The sequence below is a fragment of the Tachysurus vachellii genome, chromosome 17 (genome assembly GCF_030014155.1).
Source record: "Tachysurus vachellii isolate PV-2020 chromosome 17, HZAU_Pvac_v1, whole genome shotgun sequence".
Lineage (NCBI taxonomy): Eukaryota > Metazoa > Chordata > Actinopteri > Siluriformes > Bagridae > Tachysurus > Tachysurus vachellii.
The window spans coordinates 15,448,654-15,468,716 of NC_083476.1; the positions used below are offsets into that span (position 1 = coordinate 15,448,654).

Below are 20,063 nucleotides of genomic sequence, written 5' to 3' on the forward strand. Positions count from 1 at the left end.
ATAGCGAGAGGACTGTTGCAATGCAGAATTATTAGATTTAATGTAATACTTATCTGGTATTGTCATCAACAATACATGGTATTTGTGTTTTGTGGGGGAATTCGGTCAGCTTGAGAAAGTAACCTGATCCCCTGTTCTGAGGCTCTCCTCAGCCCTCTAAGATAAACAACATGCCATATATACATATAAAGCAAGCACAGAAGTGAAAAGAATCATGCTCCTGAGCGCTTGGTGTGTAATTTGTTCGACACATACTCACATCTTATAACCACAGCAATTTTCTTTCCAATATCTGGAAGTTGTTGTACGCCTATGCTGCAAAGGCTACTGAGGGTACTCAACCCACCAGATGGGAGACAGAAAATTAAGATGCAGCTTTCCAAACCCCATAAGAGGGCACTGTCTGATCCTCCACCCCCAAATGCCCCCCAACCACTACCACTGCCACTTTTGCTGTGATTCTTTTTGGTAATGATGTTAGATGTAAGAGGCTTATTCAATACCCAGTCAGGCAGAGAAAGCAACAAAATATTGGATTTCGCTAATGAGGTTTAAAAGCCGCTGCGACTGTCGTTTTTTAATTGCTAATGGGTAATCAAAGGCTAGATAAAGATGCTCCATCAACAGGAAGTCTTCCAATAGAGCTTACTTTAACTCTAAAAGATGTAGAGCACATCTAGGATTTGTTAGAAACAAAAACATAAATAAATATCCAATCTAATATCAAGATGTGGTCGTGAAAAGAAGTATTAAAAAAATATTTGTGATCATATATTAAAAAAATATATGCTACATTTGTTTGTGTCACAATAGCGTTGGATAGAGGATCATTTTCTTGTACTCATGCTTTTCGATGGATATTAAAACATCCAACATGGAAAATGTCCCTTACTTCAGACTAAATTAAACTAATCCATCAAATTTCCAATAAAGAAAATTATTATTTCTAAATTGTTTGTGTTTAGAAAACATTCTGTAAAAGATCATTTTTGTTATTTCTTTAAAAGTGTACGTGCAATGAATTTTCAATGAGCGGTTTATTGGCAAAGCAGGCCTATTATTTGCTGGGGTGGACATGAGTGTCGATGAAATAAAACAACTGTAGTGCTTTTAGCTGGTATGCCGATGGATTCCTGCTGGACTTGTCATTGGGTGGGAAAAAAGAGCTCCACCACACCACTCAGATCAATACAACTTACCTCCTTGGCGACATCTGGTAATGGTAAAGGGGAAAAAATCAATAGGGTTTTACAACATTATTGTTTTAACAGCGCTCTACTGGAAACTGGAAACACTTGGGTTTGTGCACATTTACATCAGGAGGCCATTGTATTTGTACTAACATCAGTAGTAAAGTGTCCATAGCTGTTAAAGTGTACAAAGCTGTTTTTAATTAAGATGGAGAACACAATTATTGGTGCTGTATACATTTTTTTTTTTTTTGATGATTTTAATGAGGTTGTGAAGCTTTTTGTATGCGGACGTTTCTAGCATCTATGGAAGGAGTCTCCAGTGTCAGCTTTTTGTAAAATCAAGGAGTAAAGCTGTACCTTCAACACATGTATCCTGACAAGCTGATTTTTTTAAGTGTTTAAAGCTGCTATATTGTTCCACATAAAATATAACTATAACTTGATAAAAAGTGTAACCTAATTATTTATAAGGACTAATACAATTCTTGACATCCTAGAAAATAATCATGTTTATACTGGTAACCATTATTCCCCTTCACTTGAGGCACAATCCCTGCTATTAAAGCACACTATATCCTATATTATTTTATAAAATGGAAAGAAGGCTGCAGATCTAACGCTGGAGAGCATTCTTTAATAAATGAGATTGTGGACATGTTCGAGATCTATGGCACATACAAGCCTCAAATCCTATATCTTTAAAGAAATGCTAACCGTATCCAATCCTCTTATTCTACAACTTTTCCTGAGTAAAGCATCCTTCTCAGTCATAATCCCTGCAAAAACTGCACAAACTTTCAGCTATACAAGAGGCAGACTGAATCTGATTAGAACGCAGCACAGACTATCGAGGCCACACACAAGCTGACTCACTGCTGAAAGTGTCTCACACAGCTAATCTGGAAATAAAAGGACATCCCACTCGTTACACAATACAGATCGTCTACTCTGAAGTCTGGGGCTGTGACGTTACGGTGATTTTCAATTTTCTAGTCTGTCTTGTGAAAGCCGAAAGAACTTGCCCAGTTTCAAATGGGTTCTTTGGCATTTCCACCCTCTACCTACAACTGGCCTATTATCATGTTCAGTTCTGGCAAGCCTGTTCCCATTGTAGCCTCAAAGTCCTGTTCATGGATGACAACAGAGGAACCAAATGTGATCATTTGCTTTAGTAGCTCATTGTACCTCAAAAGTCAACAGCTTTGTCTATTGAGATGCTTTTCTGCTTACCACAATTGTAAAGAGCTGTTTGTGCTACCAGAGCTTTCCTGACAGCTCGAAACAGTCTTGCTCTTCAATGTGTTTTGCCTGCATCATTCTGCATATACTCTATAGACTGTTGCACCTCTCAGGGGATCAACAGTTTCTGAAATTCCCAAATCAACCCACCGGGCAGCAAAAAACAGGTCACTAAGATAACATTTATTTCCCCTTATGATAGTTGATGTGAGTATTAACTGATGAACTGCATGGTTTTCTGAACTGCACTGCTGCTACATGATTGCAAACTTGTATTTGTTTTTAAACATCAAATCTTGAAACTAGATTTGTAAAGTTCCTCGCGACAAACTTTGATGTTGGCTTTGACGAGGCAAGTATTCGCAAAGGCCGGTGCTTTTTGGAGGCGAGTGGACATAAGGGTCAGTGTTACTTTTGGAGGCAAGTGGACAGAAAGATAGGGTGTCAAAACATTTGGAGGCAAGTGGAGACGAGCATGTGACGTCATCCGAATTCTCCTGAGGAAGTTCCCCTCATTGTGCTGAGTGTTTTGATATGTCACATGTCCATGTTGTAAAAAGTTTTGATTTTGCATATTTTGGGGCGGGGCTGCAGGACAACCGAAAGGCCAGTCGGTACACCAATTTAAAACTCTGTTCAGAGTATCACCCTAAAGGAGCTGGCCGAGTTTGGTGTAGATAGTTTGAAAGGTTGCCAAGTTATAAACCTCCAAAGTTTATAATGGGAGTCTATGGGAAAAAAGGCAAATTTGAGACCCGGTACTAGGATCACTTACAAAAGTAATAGCAACAAACATCAGACCAGGGTCTACAACATATCCCAATTTGGTGCATGTGGCTCAAAAGCCCTAGGAGGAGTTTCTCTTGATAAATTTTTGTCTAAGATTAAATAGGAAAGCCAACTCTACAAAGCCAACATAATTATGGCCACTAGCTAATAATCCGTCGTTCTGAAAGCACTCTCATTCATTAGTTTATGTGTTGGAAATGAAATGCAGAATTGATACAGAGTTTAAATATGAAATAAAAATGCATTTCTCTATCCACCAGCCTATGCAGGAGTAAAAGGCAAAGCAGTTCAGCATATGACATCAGCACAATCTCAGCATCAACTAACCTTATCCAGGCTGCAGCTCAATTTGCTGGTAATGCATCTCTCTATTTATATCTGACAGTTATTCCCTGCCCAATGCCTCTTTACCTTCTCACTGTATGTTTGACTTATTCATGCTTCATACTTTTTTCCCTGGGACGGGGAAGACCACAGAGGACGTGTTTCTGCTTAAACTGCCTCTCGTTCAGGCTTTAAATGGATAAATGGATAAAGGATAAACATTGAGGCTCCTGAATAATGTTGTCATTGTTTTGTTCTCAGGTCAATCCTGGCATTCGATCTGTTATAGGACTTGAGAAGTGCAGACATCCAACAGCAGCGTTTAATGCAGTACGGATTCAAGCAGCAGGAAAAAAAATAAATTTCTTTTTTACTGCATATAAATCAGCTTAAGGTTTTACACTTTAGAACAATGTCACTCCCTCTCATAGCCATCACTCATCAATATGTGTTTCTTTGCTTAAATAATATTTAAATTTTCATTCTACACCAAACAAATATATGTTACATATCATATCATACAAATCCCAACCCTGTCTGAAAAACCAGTTAAAAGCCTGGGAAATACTTTCGACAGAAGCCTCAGGGATACAACATCCATCAGAAACACCTGTGAGGAGTTGGAGAGGTGGCTGAAGAATGTCGATAAAACTGGGCTCCCTGGAAAGTTTAAGGCATGGGTATACCAACATGGGATTCTACCAAGGATACTGTGGCCTCTGCTCCTGTATGAGTTTCCGATTACCACCATCTCAGAACTGGAAAGGAGAGTCAGCTGCTTCCTAAGGAGATGGCTGGGACTCCCGAGGAGCTTAAGTAGCATCGCCCTTTACGGAAACACCTGCAAGCTGCAGCTCCCTCTAAAATCCATCGAAGAGGAGTTCAAGATCTTGCGCGTAAGAGAGGTGCTGCAGTACAGTGAGTCTAGGGACATTAAAGTCTCCGGGGCAGGGGTAGTGGTCAAGACTGGCAGGAAATCGAGGGCAGAGCCAGCAGTAGACCAGGCAGAGTCACGGCTGCGCCGTGGTGTTCTGGTGGGAGCAGTGGCCAGAGGAAGGGCTGGGCTAGGAACCTTTCAAGGGCCCCGGTTCGACAAGGCTCGGGGGAAGGAGCGGAGGCAGCTAGTTCAAGGTGAGGTGAGGGCTGCGGTGGAGGAGGAAAGGTCCAGCAAAGCAGTCTGAATGGTACGTCAGGGTGCCTGGACTAGATGGGAACAAGCTGTGGAGAGGAACATCACCTGGGCTGACCTTTGGCGGGCAGAGCCACACCGCATCAAGTTCCTGGTGCAGGCAGTCTATGACATCCTCCCTAGCCAATCCAACCTGTACACCTGGGGTCTGGTCGATACACCAGGATGCGTCTTGTGCCAGAGAAAGGGAACTCTTGAGCATATCTTGAGCTGCTGCCCAAGAGCTTTGGGGGAAGGCCGGTATCGCTGGAGGCATGACCAGGTGCTTAAAACAATTGCAGAGAACATCCAGGCTACTATCAACAACTGCTGGAAGTCAAAGCACCCCAAGCAAACCATCAGCTTCATCAGGGCTGGAGAGAAACCAGAAAGATCTGCCAGGGTAACATCAGGGCTTCTGAACACCGCACAGGATTGGCAGCTGAAAGTGGACTTGTGTAGACAACTTAAGTTCCCCCAGCATGTCGTCAATACCACCTTGAGACCTGACATTGTCTTGGTATCTGAGGGAACAAAGAACCTGGTCATGTTGGAGCTCACTGTGCCATGGGAGGACCGAATGGAGGAAGCTTTTGAGCGGAAGAGGGCGAAATATGAAGGCCTCGTCAACGACTGCCATAACCAAGGCTGGAAGGCAAGGTGCTTACCTGTGGAGGTGGGGTGCAGAGGCTTTGCAGGGCAGTCCCTCTACAGGGCCTACACTGCACTCGGGATCACGGGTGAGAGAAGAAGGAGGGCTATCTGTAATAGCACAGAGGCTGCAGAGAAGGCTTCGAGGTGGCTCTGGATCAAAAGAGCAGATCCGTGGACAAATGCTGCTAGGGCACAAGCTGAGGCATGATCAACCTCAGTTGGGTCACCTGAAGGAGGGTGTCTGATGTTTCGAAAGACCCGAAACACCCAATGAGATCAGGAACATCACTGATGATGTGCCCTAGCTTAGCATCAGTTGATGTATCATTACAAAAAAAATACATATCATGATATATACAGTAGCTGTGCTCACAAACCGTACTGTTGCATTTTATTATAACCTTTATTAAATATAAAATACTAATGGAAAATAGTATATGTACTTAGATTTTAAATATTGAATTTAAATTTAAATATTGAATTATATTATCAATTTAATAAATATTTACCACCAAAAGACCCATTTTTACCTTAGGGATTTGAAAGATTTTATAGATTTTCATTTTATTAAATACAAAATTTTAATAAATTTTAATTAATCAGCTAGTTCCAGTGAGGATGTAATAATTAAAAACAAGGAAAGTAATATGAAACAATTTGATAAAATTGTTTAAGGTATTTCAATATCCAAAGCATCCCAGAAAAGCGAGATAATTGATTAAAATAGGAATATTACATGCTATTTCTCTGTGTCTGTCTGTCTGTCTGTCTGTCTGTCTGTCTATATCTGTATGTTTACTTATATATCTATTCATGTATCATTCACTTCATTTGTGGGAATCTGATTCGTTTGTGTGAATCTGATTCATTTGTGTGAATCTAACATGAATCTAAAAACAGTTTTAATAAAAATGTGTTCTGTGAGTGAAAAGTTCATTTAGAAATTAATTTAATGGGGCTAATTCCAATAGGTGGACTAAGAAATCTTTTACTGAGGGAGTCCATGGAATTTTCAATTACAATCGTCCTTGGCTGCAAAGACCAATGAGATGCTCTAAACACAGTGACTGGTAGTATTTCAAGACAGCACTTCTCTTTAGAAGAGCCATACTGGAGCTTATACTTTGTGTGCTGACGGACACAAATGCACCAAATGTGTCACCTTAAAAGTGTCTGCCTCCACATCCTCCCACACAGCCCTTAATGGCAAAAGCTAAATCACAGCCTTAATTATAGTCCCAAAGTCAAGTGATGACAAGCATGCTTTATGTTTCTACAGTATGTATTGTTCTTTCATACAGGAGGCCCTACACAATGCACTGACCTGCCCTGGGCCCAGACAAGAGGCAGTGTACAGCTGACTGAGCTCAGAGAGAGGAGCGATGCAGTTATTACAGAACAGCTAATTTGAGTTCAGAGAGGGCAGGGAGGGAGCTGCAGTATGAGGATGCAGCTCAGGGACGTCTGATCCATCAACGCTAACCTTCAGGAAGTGACAATGCGTGTCCTGACCGGCACAAGCAAACTATAGCAAGGTCCACTGCAGTGCACTTTGCGCCCTGAGACATGGACACATCATGATCTAATTTTCAAGACAGAGAGACAAGGAAAGATGGATGCACAGATAGAAATGTGACTTGACTTGAATTGATTGCTGGGTCTTGAACTAGGGAGGGAAGGAATGAATGAAAGTTTTCTGGTCAGGGGGGATGGAGCACTGTACTGGAGTATCTCATGGCCAAGGCATGAATAATTAATGGATGTGAAGGAGCCGGGTTGGAGGAAGCTGAGTGCGCTGCATCAATGAACAGCTGAAAGATGAGCCACAGGAGGAAGCGGGCCAGCCGAGGGGGTGGGAAGAGAGGAAGAGGAGGTCAGTATGCTGCCTACCACCATGCTGAGCTCATGAAATCACACATACTCTCTTTCTCTCTCTCTCACACACACACACTTTCCCTTATCAGAATCTTTCGCACTGTGTAGCTGTTTATGAATGAACACTGGATTTGTTCACACAGTAGGCCAAATTTGTTCTAATACATTTTTTAGGCAGTTACAATATCTGAATTGCTGCATTTGCTTCCATATTAATATTGTTGTGAGCTGGTTTTCATATTAACAACACAGCCATAATTCTGCCTCATATCCTTTTGTTTCAAGTGACTTCAAATTCTTTCAAGTGATTTACATTCTGCCGTTTTGAATATGAATATGGGACTGACCGCATCAGGTTGTGACACTGCATCACTTTATCTGTACAGTACTTCATTAAGAAGATTCATTTTCATTTCTGCTCATATTCGACAACACTGTACATATTACTACATATGACACATCTATAACATAGGTAGTTTAGTGGAAAGGTAAGTTTGCTAACATCAAATATCTCTATAATGTCACTGCAGGTCTAAGAGTACTTCCAAATTAAAGTCATTCATTTCATTTTAGCTGTCTTTCAACCCGTTTCACAATGTTTGCATTGTGCACTGAAGCCAGAAACAGACATGACAGACATGAAGAAAAAAGTCACATGTCTGAATGACTGAAAATGAGAAGCATGGGAAAGTTAGATAATTAGATAGACACCAACACACCAACACAAGTCTTAAGGTTCAAATGAAATGAAGAAAAAGAAAAACTTCATAGAAAAGCACACATAAATGTCCTTAAACCTGATTAAGTCTGAAAAAGTCTGGAATGCTCTAACTGCCTGTCAGAGTCTTAGACATTATAGATAATGTGCAAAAACTACTACCAAACATTAATCAACAACCGACATACTAAGATATGAACTTTATCAGCTACTGAAAAACATGCATGTCCACCTTATGCATCTGCCTCTTTAGCTAGCTAGCCATCGATCATAGATAGCTAACTTTACACTCCATCTCTCTGTCTAATACATACGAAAACATGCAAATAATACAAATTGCTTCCAGACATGCTCAGCAATTATTATTATTATTATTATTATTATTATTATTATTATTATTATTATTATTATTATTATTGTGTCCAATAAAAAGCTAATGTTTTTAAGAAACATATTACTCTGACATTGTAAACTAAATAATAAATAACAATACAATTTATTACATCATTACACACACAAAGGCCCTACAGCAGCAGGTACTTCAGGTCTTTATAGTTTGTGTATAGAAAGCACACCCATTACCATCAATACTGCCGTACCTCAATGAATCACTGATCCCTTCATGAGACATTTAGTTAAAATGCAACCCCTCCAAGGACAATTACTTATTTTCTAAAAACAACCTCCTCCTAAACCATTATTCTGATGCACTGTGTATAGCATGCTGAACCAAGTATTTCTACAAAATCTTAACAAAAACTTTATTGTAGATATAAGAGTAGATATGCTCTTGGTCATTGATTATGTCTAAATTACATTTTCTGCAACAGAGACTTTATATACAGGCTTTTAAAATACAAACACATTTCTATTTTCAAATAGAGCTGAATCCAAAACTGCAAAACACTATTGAGACAAACAGCATTATTGTCTAAACATTAAATTACACCAATCTGAATGTAAAGGCAAACCTGATTACATACAGTGGGAAAATATATAAAAGGGAAGTCATTTCTAAACAAGACATTTGTTTCCATCTAGTTTACTCAAGAATGAGGCATACAGTATTTTCAGTGGTGTACTTTTACATTACTCATGCATGACTCTCGTTAATAACATTTCATTACACTGACAGGATTTTAATAATTGAAATCGTAATATAGCACGCATTCAGGTACATGTATATTTATACATATGTATATATCTTGAGAAATAACATTGTAGTTATAGTAAAGTTATTGTAGCTACCAAACCCTGGTTATTAGGGAGTCTCCCCAACATTAAATAAGTCTCCCCAACATTAAATAAGTCTCCCCAACATTAAATAAGTCTCCCCAACATTGCTTCCCATCAGGTTTGCCTTTACCTTCAGATTGGTGTAATTTAATGTTGTGCATAAAATGTAATTTAGACATAAGCAATAACCAAGAGCATATCTACTCTTATATCTACAATTCTGTATTGGTTCATTTGGATAATAAAGCTTTTGTTGAGATTTTGTAGAAATACTTGAAAAGACTTTAGGTACCTGCTGATATTACTTCACTTTTATATATTTTCCCACTGTATGTAAAGCACATATATATATATATATATATATATATATATATATATATATATATATATATATATATATATATATATATATATATATATATCTCCACCAATCTATTATTCTGGTCATCTTTCCATCCAGTTTTACTTCAGACGTGTGTGAAACGCTTCTACTCTTAAAAATTGCTTCTGTACTTGGCTAGAATTGTACAGTGAGAAATAAATCTTTCATGCATTACAATTCAAAGCAAATTCATTTCTGCTTTGTTGTGTTTTTCTTCTATAAAACAGCGCAACCCCATAATCAGGATTGCCAAATGAAAAAAAAAAAAAGAATGATTTGTTGAGAAAATCCACTTAGAATGGCTGCAGCAACAGCACAAAAGTAGTGTTCTTGCTCTTAGTAGAAGCCAAATCATTTCTACTGAACAAGAACAGCAAGAAATCTGGCCTTTATTTCACCTTCACCTTCTTTATCACTCAAACACCCAAATATCTACATATCTGCATAAGGCTCAACATGACTTACCTTGCGACTGTCCTATCCTGCAGTCATTAAAAAACAAACCAGTTACATACATAAAGGATGTTTCTGTGGTCTTACTATGTCACTCACCCTACGATATGTTTATCCTGCACTACTGATGGTAGGTTGTGATATTAGATGGGAGAGCAAAATCGAATCGCCATCAAATGCTTGACGATGAACTTATTAAAGCTGACTAATTCATTACATCATAAAGTCTCTTCGATGGCATAGTACAAATAATGTGGGGCAAACTATTGCATACTCACTCCAACAGACTCTAGTTACAGTTTCAATATTTTTGACATTTTACATTGTTTCGAATGTGTGTTTTGTTCTACTGTAGAAAAGAAAAGTTGTGATACCTTTCAGTGAAAAAGAAAAACACACAAAACCATTGCATTTAACTTCCTTTGTATGTCATATCCGCCTTTTCAGTAAGTACTGATGGTGCGATTAAGTGTCATGGAGGTGTCAATGATGGCTGAATAATATCCCAAATTTATACTGGATATTTGAATTTATATATCATTAGATTTTCATAACAAACAGTATATATAAGTGGGGGGCACGGTGGCTTAGTGGTTAGCACGTTCGCCTCACACCTCCAGAGGTTTCCTCCGGGTACTCCGGTTTCCTCCCCGGGTCCAAAGACATGGTATGTAGTAAAGTCATTAACCAAGTAGACCATCATTTCTTTTATTTTTCTATGCAGGGGGTCAAAAAATAATGAATTCATTAGTTAGCATAGCGAGCAAATGAAATCTCCTGTGTGCTGTCCAGTCCAATGTTTGGTTGTTTGGAACATAAATGTTTAAAAATGGCTAAAAATGTTAATATACCATAATAAAGAATGTAAGGCTAGTTAGCAAGTTAAATAGTATGACTGAATGACTGTAGCAAGTCATGTTTGTGCCTTTGACAAAAAGAAACCAAGTCGCTGGCGACATTTCAGCATTGGTTTTCTCTTCACATCATGCATAAAAGATATTTGAGCTTTTTTTCACTGCAAAATGACTGTATGTTGTGCAAGCAAGAGATTCGCATAACAGCCTTGAGGTCCATTGGTCAGTGCTTTCACCTAGCTATTTGTTCCACTGACTTGCTAGATCATGCCTCGAAAGTAAATCTGTTTTATGAAATTCAGTAACGAGTAGAGACTTTTCATAAACCTCAGTCAGAAAGAAACACATCTAGTTACTGCTGCTGTTTGTTTGCAAGGCCACTGTTAATAAAAAACTAATGGTTCTGGCATGTAATCAGCTTGTTCCATACACAAGGCTACTGAATTATCCATAAAGAACAGTGATTTCTTTTTCCTTATTATAGCAACTGTTTGTAGCCAAGAGTACAAAACATGAAGAATTAATCTTAGAGTATACAATATCTCCCACCCAGAAAATGGTCTATTTATAAAACTTATAATTTATTTAACGTTCCACTTTATTTTTCCTTTAATAATGGACTATGCTTATGCATTCTTGGCAACGTTACCAAAAATGACAGCTGCACTTATTCTTAATAAAATGAATAGCACCTGTTACTTTAGGTACCTAAACAGGAGTGATTATTTCTGCCAACCCATACACTGCATTCCCAAAGGATCAGTGAAAATCTCTCTCAAGTGGCTAAAAAGTGTTAAAAAATACACAAAGTTTCAATACAGATTTTTGTAATCATTGCCAGCCTTCAGACAACATACCACAATATGCAGAAACGGGCACAGAAGGCAATAGGAAAGGTTAATATGGCTGAAGGATTATGACTAATGCTCTAACGCAGAAGTAGCATGACAGATACTAGCATGCCAAACAGACAGTGTGTTCCAGATTAAATTTAAATTCAACTCATAAAAGAAACAACTAAGTTTATCCGAGTTTTTTGGAGCTAGTTCATTTCTATCCAGTTTCCCACAGGATTCCTCTGCTGTTTCAACTGGGCAGGTTGACCTCCTACTCTGTGAGTCATACTGACCTCCTCCACACACACACACACACACACACACACACACACACACACACACACAGCCTACGCCAGCATGTGCAACACCTTCACACTTCTCCATTAATCATGTCTAACATCACAGCTCTCACACCTGACAAGCCTACCCAAGCAACAAGCCCACAAACTTGAGGATTTATTTTCTATTTAAAAACACAAACTCAATACGCTGCAGCATTTATGTGAATTACAGATTTAACACATGATACAACACTATAACATTAATACAGAAGAGATTATTATTGGACCTATGTTTCTACTAATACCCACGTCAAGAAGACTGTCAAGGACAAGTTCGAGCAAGGTAAATGTTTTACTTCTATACAAGGTAGGACATTAAGAAATGTTCTCAGAAATGGTCAATCTAGCTATATTTATAGAAGAGTTTCTTAAATGTGCCAAGTACCGTCATGTGACTTTCTGTGCAGGAGGATTACCATGCCAACGATGCCAAAGGCCACCATGTGCATTGGCACACCAATTCAGTGACCTCATATGCTGAATGAGTCAAGACATCAATGTGGAACAGAGACAATGTTCACTAACCAGCAAACATCCTCTTCTATCCATTCATAAACAACAAAAAAGCTTATGTTATAAAACTGGCCAAATCTCGGAGGGACTTTACTTCCTGACTCTATGGATGGATAAATTCTAATCAATTTCCAATGTATCTATTTGAATCCCTGATTGTGTCATGGCGGTTAATGTGATAAAGGCTAGAAATGTTATGGCTTTAAAGGCTAATAAAGGCTACATTGCTAGAAATGTTTCCTGTAACATGGCCTATAACAACATCAATTCACTGACTAGACATGAATAATACAGATACATGGCTCGTTCTTGCATATGGTAGGAGCGCTTTCACATGTTAAGGAGACAAAAATAGTAACACACTGACCTTAACTACTACAACAGTGAAAAGTCATGAATAATTAACCAAATCCCATGGTGTGCTTCGGAATGGGTCTATACACAACACATCTACTAGTGGTGTTTAAGCTCACTGGTTCCTCTTGACCCTAGCCACCAGGAGAAGAAAGCTGATGATGTGCAGCCATGACTGAGGAGCTGCAGAAGTGGGAGGAGATCCTGGGTCAGTGTTGTCCCACATACCAGTTGGCTGTCATGTGGGCTGATGGTTTTTATAGAAGTGATTGTAGCCTTAAGCCAAAAAGAGATTTACCAAAAACCATCAGTATCAATCAGTATATAGTGCATAGCACGGTTCTTATGATACATGGCCTGGTACCAGAATGTGAGTGCTCTGAGACCTATTCACAGATTGAGAACATATTAAATATATTAGATAGTTTGCTGGCATTTTATTCAGTATGTTCCATACACATGTCCTTATGAAACAGGAAGTTAAAAGTGCTTCAAAGTGTTGAAGTGCCTGAGAGATTTACACAAAAGCCAATAGCTTTCAAGCACTGCGAAATCTCAACCATCTTCACACTATCTGAGCTAACTAGCTAAAAATGCAGAACAGTGAAAAGTCTCTTTAAGAAGATTTTTTTGGAAGATTTTTCTAAACCACATTCACCCATGCCTCATGACTTTGACAAGATTACAAAACGAAGTGTGTTTGGAGTTGTGCCAGTTATTTGTGGGCCAAGGTCGAGGTCATAATTGGGAGGCTTCTGCTATGACTGAATGCTAGGTTTATAGGCTTTCGGGTTAGGGTTCATTAAATATTGGGCTACTTGATAAAATGACAGTACTTACTCTTATTAATGGAGACAACCTGAAAGTGCAATAAAAACAATCTGACATATCGTCAATTAATTCTTTGCATTTTTTTCTTGATATACTTGATATAGTCTCCATAACAATTAGGTTTACATATAAAAAAGATAAAGCGTAAAATCTATGAAACACCAATTTTGATTTCATGGACACTTAGAAAGCAGACCCAACAAGTCTCACAAACTTCTAAAACTTCTAGAGGAAACTCTGGAACACATCCAAGTGAAAAATGAGCAGATATGATTCTAACTGTGTGTAAGATGCCAATATTGCCTAATTTTAAGAATTGGGGCAAAGAACCTGACCTGCACTTCTACCCACTTTCAAAGCCATAAGGAAAGATCTGTAACTTTCAAACAGATTGAAAAGTCTGAATACAAATGAAGGGTTTAGATGTCCGTATGTGAAATTAATCAAAGCTTCACACAGTCCCTATGGGAGACCTTGCTGGAACACATGCTTCTCTCTCGGGCTGTGGCAGCAGACTAGAGACAGACGGCTCAGGAGAAAGTGTATCAGAGACAGGAAATGGTCTTTGAAGTGCTGAGAAGGAGGAAATGGAATCCAGGGACAGCACACAGACTGCTAAGATACTCACTTAACAAAACTACAAGGAGAAAGGCCATATGAAGGTGCTCAATGCCATGGGATCTAACCTGGCTTCATAATACTTTGATTCTGGTTAGAAAGATACAACAATGTCTTTAATTCTTGAGGAGACAGAAAAAAGTCTCCTCAGAATTTTAAAAAATGTTTCTATCACTGCACCATTGAAAGCAACTCCTGTATGGCGTGTATGGCTGCCCCTCGATGACGCCCTGAAAAAGGTGATGAGACCCACATCACTGGCTCCCTACTGCTAGTCACTTGAACATTTTCACCATACTGGATGTCCGAGTACAGCATGTAACCTCATAAGTGACTCCACCCACCCAGTCACAAACTGTTCAACCTCCTTCCTTCCAAGAGGACATACAGGAACATTCGAATCAGATCCAGCAGGCTCAGGGCCAGCTTCTTCCCCACAACCATTACCCTGCTGAACTCCACACTACGTTGTTAGAGCACTGATGTTTTACTACCTGTAATCATCCTGCAGCTCTAAACTATATTGTATATTCTGTATTATCTCAGGCTTATTACAGATTTAGAGTGTTTTATAAATCATAATGTAATATGTACATACACTGTATATTATACATAAGCAATCTAGATACTGCTGCATATACAATGTACATATTTAGGTAGGTAGGTAGATAGATAGATAGATAGATAGATAGATAGATAGATAGATAGATAGATAGATAGATAGATAGATAGTTTATTCATCCCAGAAAATTAAATTTTTCTTTCAGCTGCTCTCTGTTCGGGGTCGCCACAGCAGATCACGTGGTTCGCATATTAGATTTTGGCACTTGTTTTACGCCGGATGCCCTTCCTGACGCAACCCTCCCGTTTGTATCCGGGCTTGGGACTGGCATTGAGAGTTAACTCTTCAGTGGCTGGATTAGCTCCCTGCCCAGGAATCTAGAGCGGGATCCTGCCGCTGGACCACTTTGGGGCTCCAGTTGAAAATTAACATATATTCATATATTATATGTATGACTAATACTTGCATATATTATAATTTATATATAACATAGCTAACTGAGGAGTTGCATGCTCCAAGAATTGCAAGCATATGCTATAAAAAGATTAATGACACTCCCAAATGGTCATAAAGTTGCCAAATAAGGTTCTAAAAATGCAGTCCTTCAGTCCAACCCAAAATAAATTCAACAATCAGGTTTACGTATATACTTAACAACACCCTGTATTTTTACAAATTTAATATATACAATACTGTGTAAGATTAACCTTTCTCCCATTCTCCATTACACAGCTCATGAAGAATTAAATACTTCTCCGGTGTGTTGTATCAGGTCTGTTGCTGTTGATGCTTTAAAATGAAAGTACTCATACAGATACAGGACTGTATCTGAGGTTCTAAGCAAAGTTTTGAAATTGAAGATTATATTCATTGCACTAATAATATAATAGACTGATGATAAAAGTCAGAAAATTAGATCATTTTACTCACAGTGCACCACAAGGCCTAAACTAAAGTTGTCAGTGTTTGCTGCCCTTTATCACTATAGTAGTGGGCGTTATTATCCAATACAGAGTACCGGTAGGGAGTGTGATATTTTCCTGAGACACTGGACTGAAATTGGGTTGGATTTCAAATGGTCTTATATGATTCACAGACATACTGTGTGACATACCGTGAAAGCATGTTATTTACATGTCTAGCACGTTTGTCTTAAGTCCACACAAAATAATTCGGTTCAACCACTGTGAGAAATTCACTGGATCACTGTTGGATGTTGGTCAATACTCAAGGCTCTGATATTAATATATTAAACATGGACAGTGGGATTGGTTCATCCCTAGCTACAGTGCCTCTAAAATATAGAACTCCAACAATTTTTCTGTTTACCAAACTGGATTCAATCCAGTAGATAATTACACCATTAATGTATGTGTATTAAAGCTTAAAACATCAACCTTAGCAATGTCATAGCTCTGAGAGATCTAATTTTGAAAACCTTGAGCAAGACAGACATTGTTACTTATGGGACAAATATATATCTTAATCTGATGTCCTATTACATGACTACGTTCAGATTTATTCCCTTAAGCTTCTCCACTGACAGTTACTGGAGCCAACACCGTTTGGGAAATTAGCTACCTCAGCTTTCTCCACTGTGGTTAGTATTCTGCAGCTTTTCAGTGCAATCAGCAAGTCAGCCACGTTCCAATGTTTGATTGGTACACTCGCTGCAAGTGATTTGAGTGGAGTAGAGCTAACATTATAAATCATAATTACAAAACATTAAAAGCCAAATGAGATGCAGGACTTGATCCATATGCAAGCGAAGAATGGCATTTGGACAAATTCAGCTGCCCTGTGCAACATTAATGTAATCAAAACCAGTCCCAGTATAGGATGCCACTCAAAAAGTGCTTGCATCTCAGTGTATCATGTCTGGATCCATTCACTTGGGCATACAGATTAGTCATAATCAATTTAAGGGAAACAGACGTTATTGGGCATATGTTCCCATCATGGTTAAAGATTCACTGTTCCCTCTGTGCTGTGAGACGCTTCAACAAGTGCAGTGCAGTGCAGTCTGGTGCCATTCAGCAAACTGGCCCCAGTTAGCAGACTTCATTCTAACAAACTCATCAGCTCTATGAGGTTGAGAATGCTGCTCTGCTGCTTTTGTGTTGACAGAGTAAAAAAAAAAAGCAGCAAGGCAAAACAGAGACCCGAGCTCGGGCATATGCCCAGGACTATAGCCGGAGAGCTGTGTGTGCCAGAAGACAGCTTGAGACAGCAGTGCAAGAGCAGAAGGTGGCCGCTTCATCTGGTCACACAGGAGGGAAATGTGAAGCATATGCAACACCATGCGTGGCCGGCCAGCACAGCACAGCAAGAGACTTCCCTTAGTTAGAGATAAGGTGACACATCATGCCAGCTGAGGTAAATAACTTCTTTACTTCTTTATGGTGGCAAATGCATAATAAAGAAGTTGAGCTAGATTTTCTTTCCAGACTGCTTAATGTTCAATGTAAGAACATCTCACAGATCAATTTGACCCTTTTAGAGCTAGTTATCATCTGCAATAGTTTAGCCCTCTGGTGGACGAATTTGCAACTACAGGGCTACATGAGTCCATCGTTCAAAAAAAAAAGCAAATGCATCACTTTCTTCTCAAATCCCATCTAGCAAACAGCATGCAACTTTGTTTAAATGTAGTATCTTTAAAGTCATAATGAAGTATTTTTTTAAGCAAATGAGGGCACAATCAAAGAGGGTTCATTAAATATTCAACAAAATCAGGTAAGGAAAATTTGAGATGAGATGGTTATCACTGTATGTTAGAAAAGATGCCTCATGCTTATTGGTGCTTTGTCATTCTTTAAACATGTCCAACATCTGGAGGCATCTGTTAGGTGAAATACAACTGAATGACATCATGGTGTTAGAACAGGTGCAGGCTGCACAGGTGCACGGTGCAGAAGGAGTTTGCAGTGCTGGACCACATACCAAAGGTTGCCATGACATTTATTTATAGTAGGTTAGTTTGACTAAATGCTTTCCTAATATTTTCACCTGTATTTGATCTATTAAAAGATTTGTACTTGTTTAACTCGCACAATTGTAGAAATCGCACAACTTCATCAGAGTAGTAAATCTGCAGGTTATGAATAACTGAAGCAATATCTTGGAGAAAGAAAAAAGAAAAAAAATAATCAAACAAATCAAAGTTAAAGGGTTTACAGGAAGAAAATTGCAACTTGAGCTTAGAAGGGCATCAAACGTTGCACTTCAACTCACCTTGAGCGGCCGTTCCTCGGGCGCTGAACACACTTGCTATCAAAGTGGCCACATACCAAATCATAGTACTATTGCCAGCCAGTAAGAGAGCTCATCATATCTCAAAGTACCCCTTTCTATAAATCATTCATAGACGAGCCCCCGGGATGCTAGACGCACTGGCAGCTGCTGAAATCCTTTTGCTCATGCCCTGCACCCTTTCCTCCGGCGTTTCCCTTCATTCTCGCCCTTCTTCTTCCCCTTCTCTCCTTTTCGCATCCTTATCACTCTCTCTCGCGCACGCTCTCTCTCTCTCTCTCTCTCTCTCTCTCTCTCTCTCTCTCTCTCTCTCTCTGGAAGAGCCTCTGCACCTGCACCAGCGCGACTCGGCCCGACGCGCCTTTGGATAGCGACGCCGGCGTAAAACCAAACCCCAGAATATAGCTCGTTGACACCGCCCCCGCTTGAATGTCATTGGTGGACGTGGGAGGGTTGATGGGTGTGGATTGGCTACCGCTGCGTCGTTCGTGAGGTAAAAGGCGCTCAGCCTCCGCTTCAAGGTGAGTTGCGGCGCGTAACGGCGCGGCGCCGCAGTATCATGCGCAATAGCGGAGACGCGCGACTCACAAGTCTGTGTACTCTCCTGATCTCTCCGTTTAGAGAACTCTGGTTGAAAGCTGCAGGAGTGCCGGTCACTGATGCTGGAGTACTTAAAGGTCTTCTCCCAAACCCCTGCGCATCGGTCATGTTCCTCAGCAGCACTTTACGCAAAGCATCTGAGGATCTGTTACGGGAAACTGTAGCGTCAGGTCAAGTGGTGAAATCTAAAAGTACAGAGAAAAGTCACACCTTCTCTGTTTTAACACCTTCTTCAAACGTAGAGCACTTTTTCACATGTGATCACATGCTGTTCAAATGATTTTAGATGTCATACTTGAGTTCATTTTTTTCCGAATGGGATCGCATTTTACCCAAAAAAAAGCCACACGTGAACAACATACTGTATGATCACCTGACACGTGTGATTTTTTTTGTTAAGGGAAAATCCCCTGCAAGCATGAGTATACTGGATGTAAAAGCTGGGTTTATTTATTTACTTATTCTATAGCTGAAGCTTGAGCCTGAGGCATGGTGTTGGTCTTGGAATTCCATTAGCAAATGATCTCTTCTTTTAGAATCAAACACAGACTTGTTCATTTCTTATACGTTTGAAATAATGATGATAGCCGATAAAGCAAATGTGGTCTAACATCAAACAAAGAAAAACAAACAAATAAACAAAAACATGAACTTAATTTTTTCCTCCTTACCTAAAATGAACTCAATAAGCCAAGCCATGTTTGCTGTTCGAATTGTGCATTTTTCATTTTGCACTAGATTAAAGATAATCTAGATAACTTTCTTGCATTGTTCTAAAAGTAAAAAAAAATTTACCCAAACTTTAACATAATGTAAATTTTATTGTTATTGTTTATTGTTTGTACAAGTAATGAACCATCAGTAATATTGTAAGAAAACATCACTAAATTTTCTCTTTTCCTGTGCTTTTAATTGTTGGTCATTTGTGCGTGTTCTTTTATATTTATGTTCTTTCTTTTTTCCTTTTCTTTTATCTCTATGTACGTTATATCTACTGTATGTTATATTGTGTTTCAGATTTTAAAAAAAACAAAAAACAAAACAGTATGTACATTTTCTTATTGGGGATATAACTTATAAGTTAATAAAAACATCATAAGCAATAACATGAAGTTAAGTTAATCAAAGTTAATCATCATTAAGTTAATAAGCCAAGACTTAAGCGAGTAATAATTATTTAGAAGCTAATACCGAAGAATTAGATGCATGTTTTTCATTAAGATATATTTTCCCATCTGCTCCTTTTGGAACAATTGCAAAACATGAATTTG

General features: G+C 38.9%; 1 protein-coding gene across 3 annotated transcripts in view; it reads right to left on the reverse strand.

The window, feature by feature from the left end:
* The window catches only part of igsf9bb (immunoglobulin superfamily, member 9Bb), a 97,476-nt gene extending 78,948 nt beyond the window's left edge, over window positions 1–18,528 (reverse strand). For all 3 annotated transcript variants that reach the window (XR_009649797.1, XM_060891423.1, XM_060891424.1), the window contains exon 1: window positions 18,175–18,528. Coding sequence is in view for 2 of the 3 variants with exons in the window: in XM_060891423.1 (XP_060747406.1) it covers window positions 18,175–18,238 (64 nt within the window). In the remaining variant the exon portion in view is untranslated. The remainder of the gene's footprint in view (window positions 1–18,174) is intronic.
* Window positions 18,529–20,063: the final 1,535 nt, after the last annotated feature.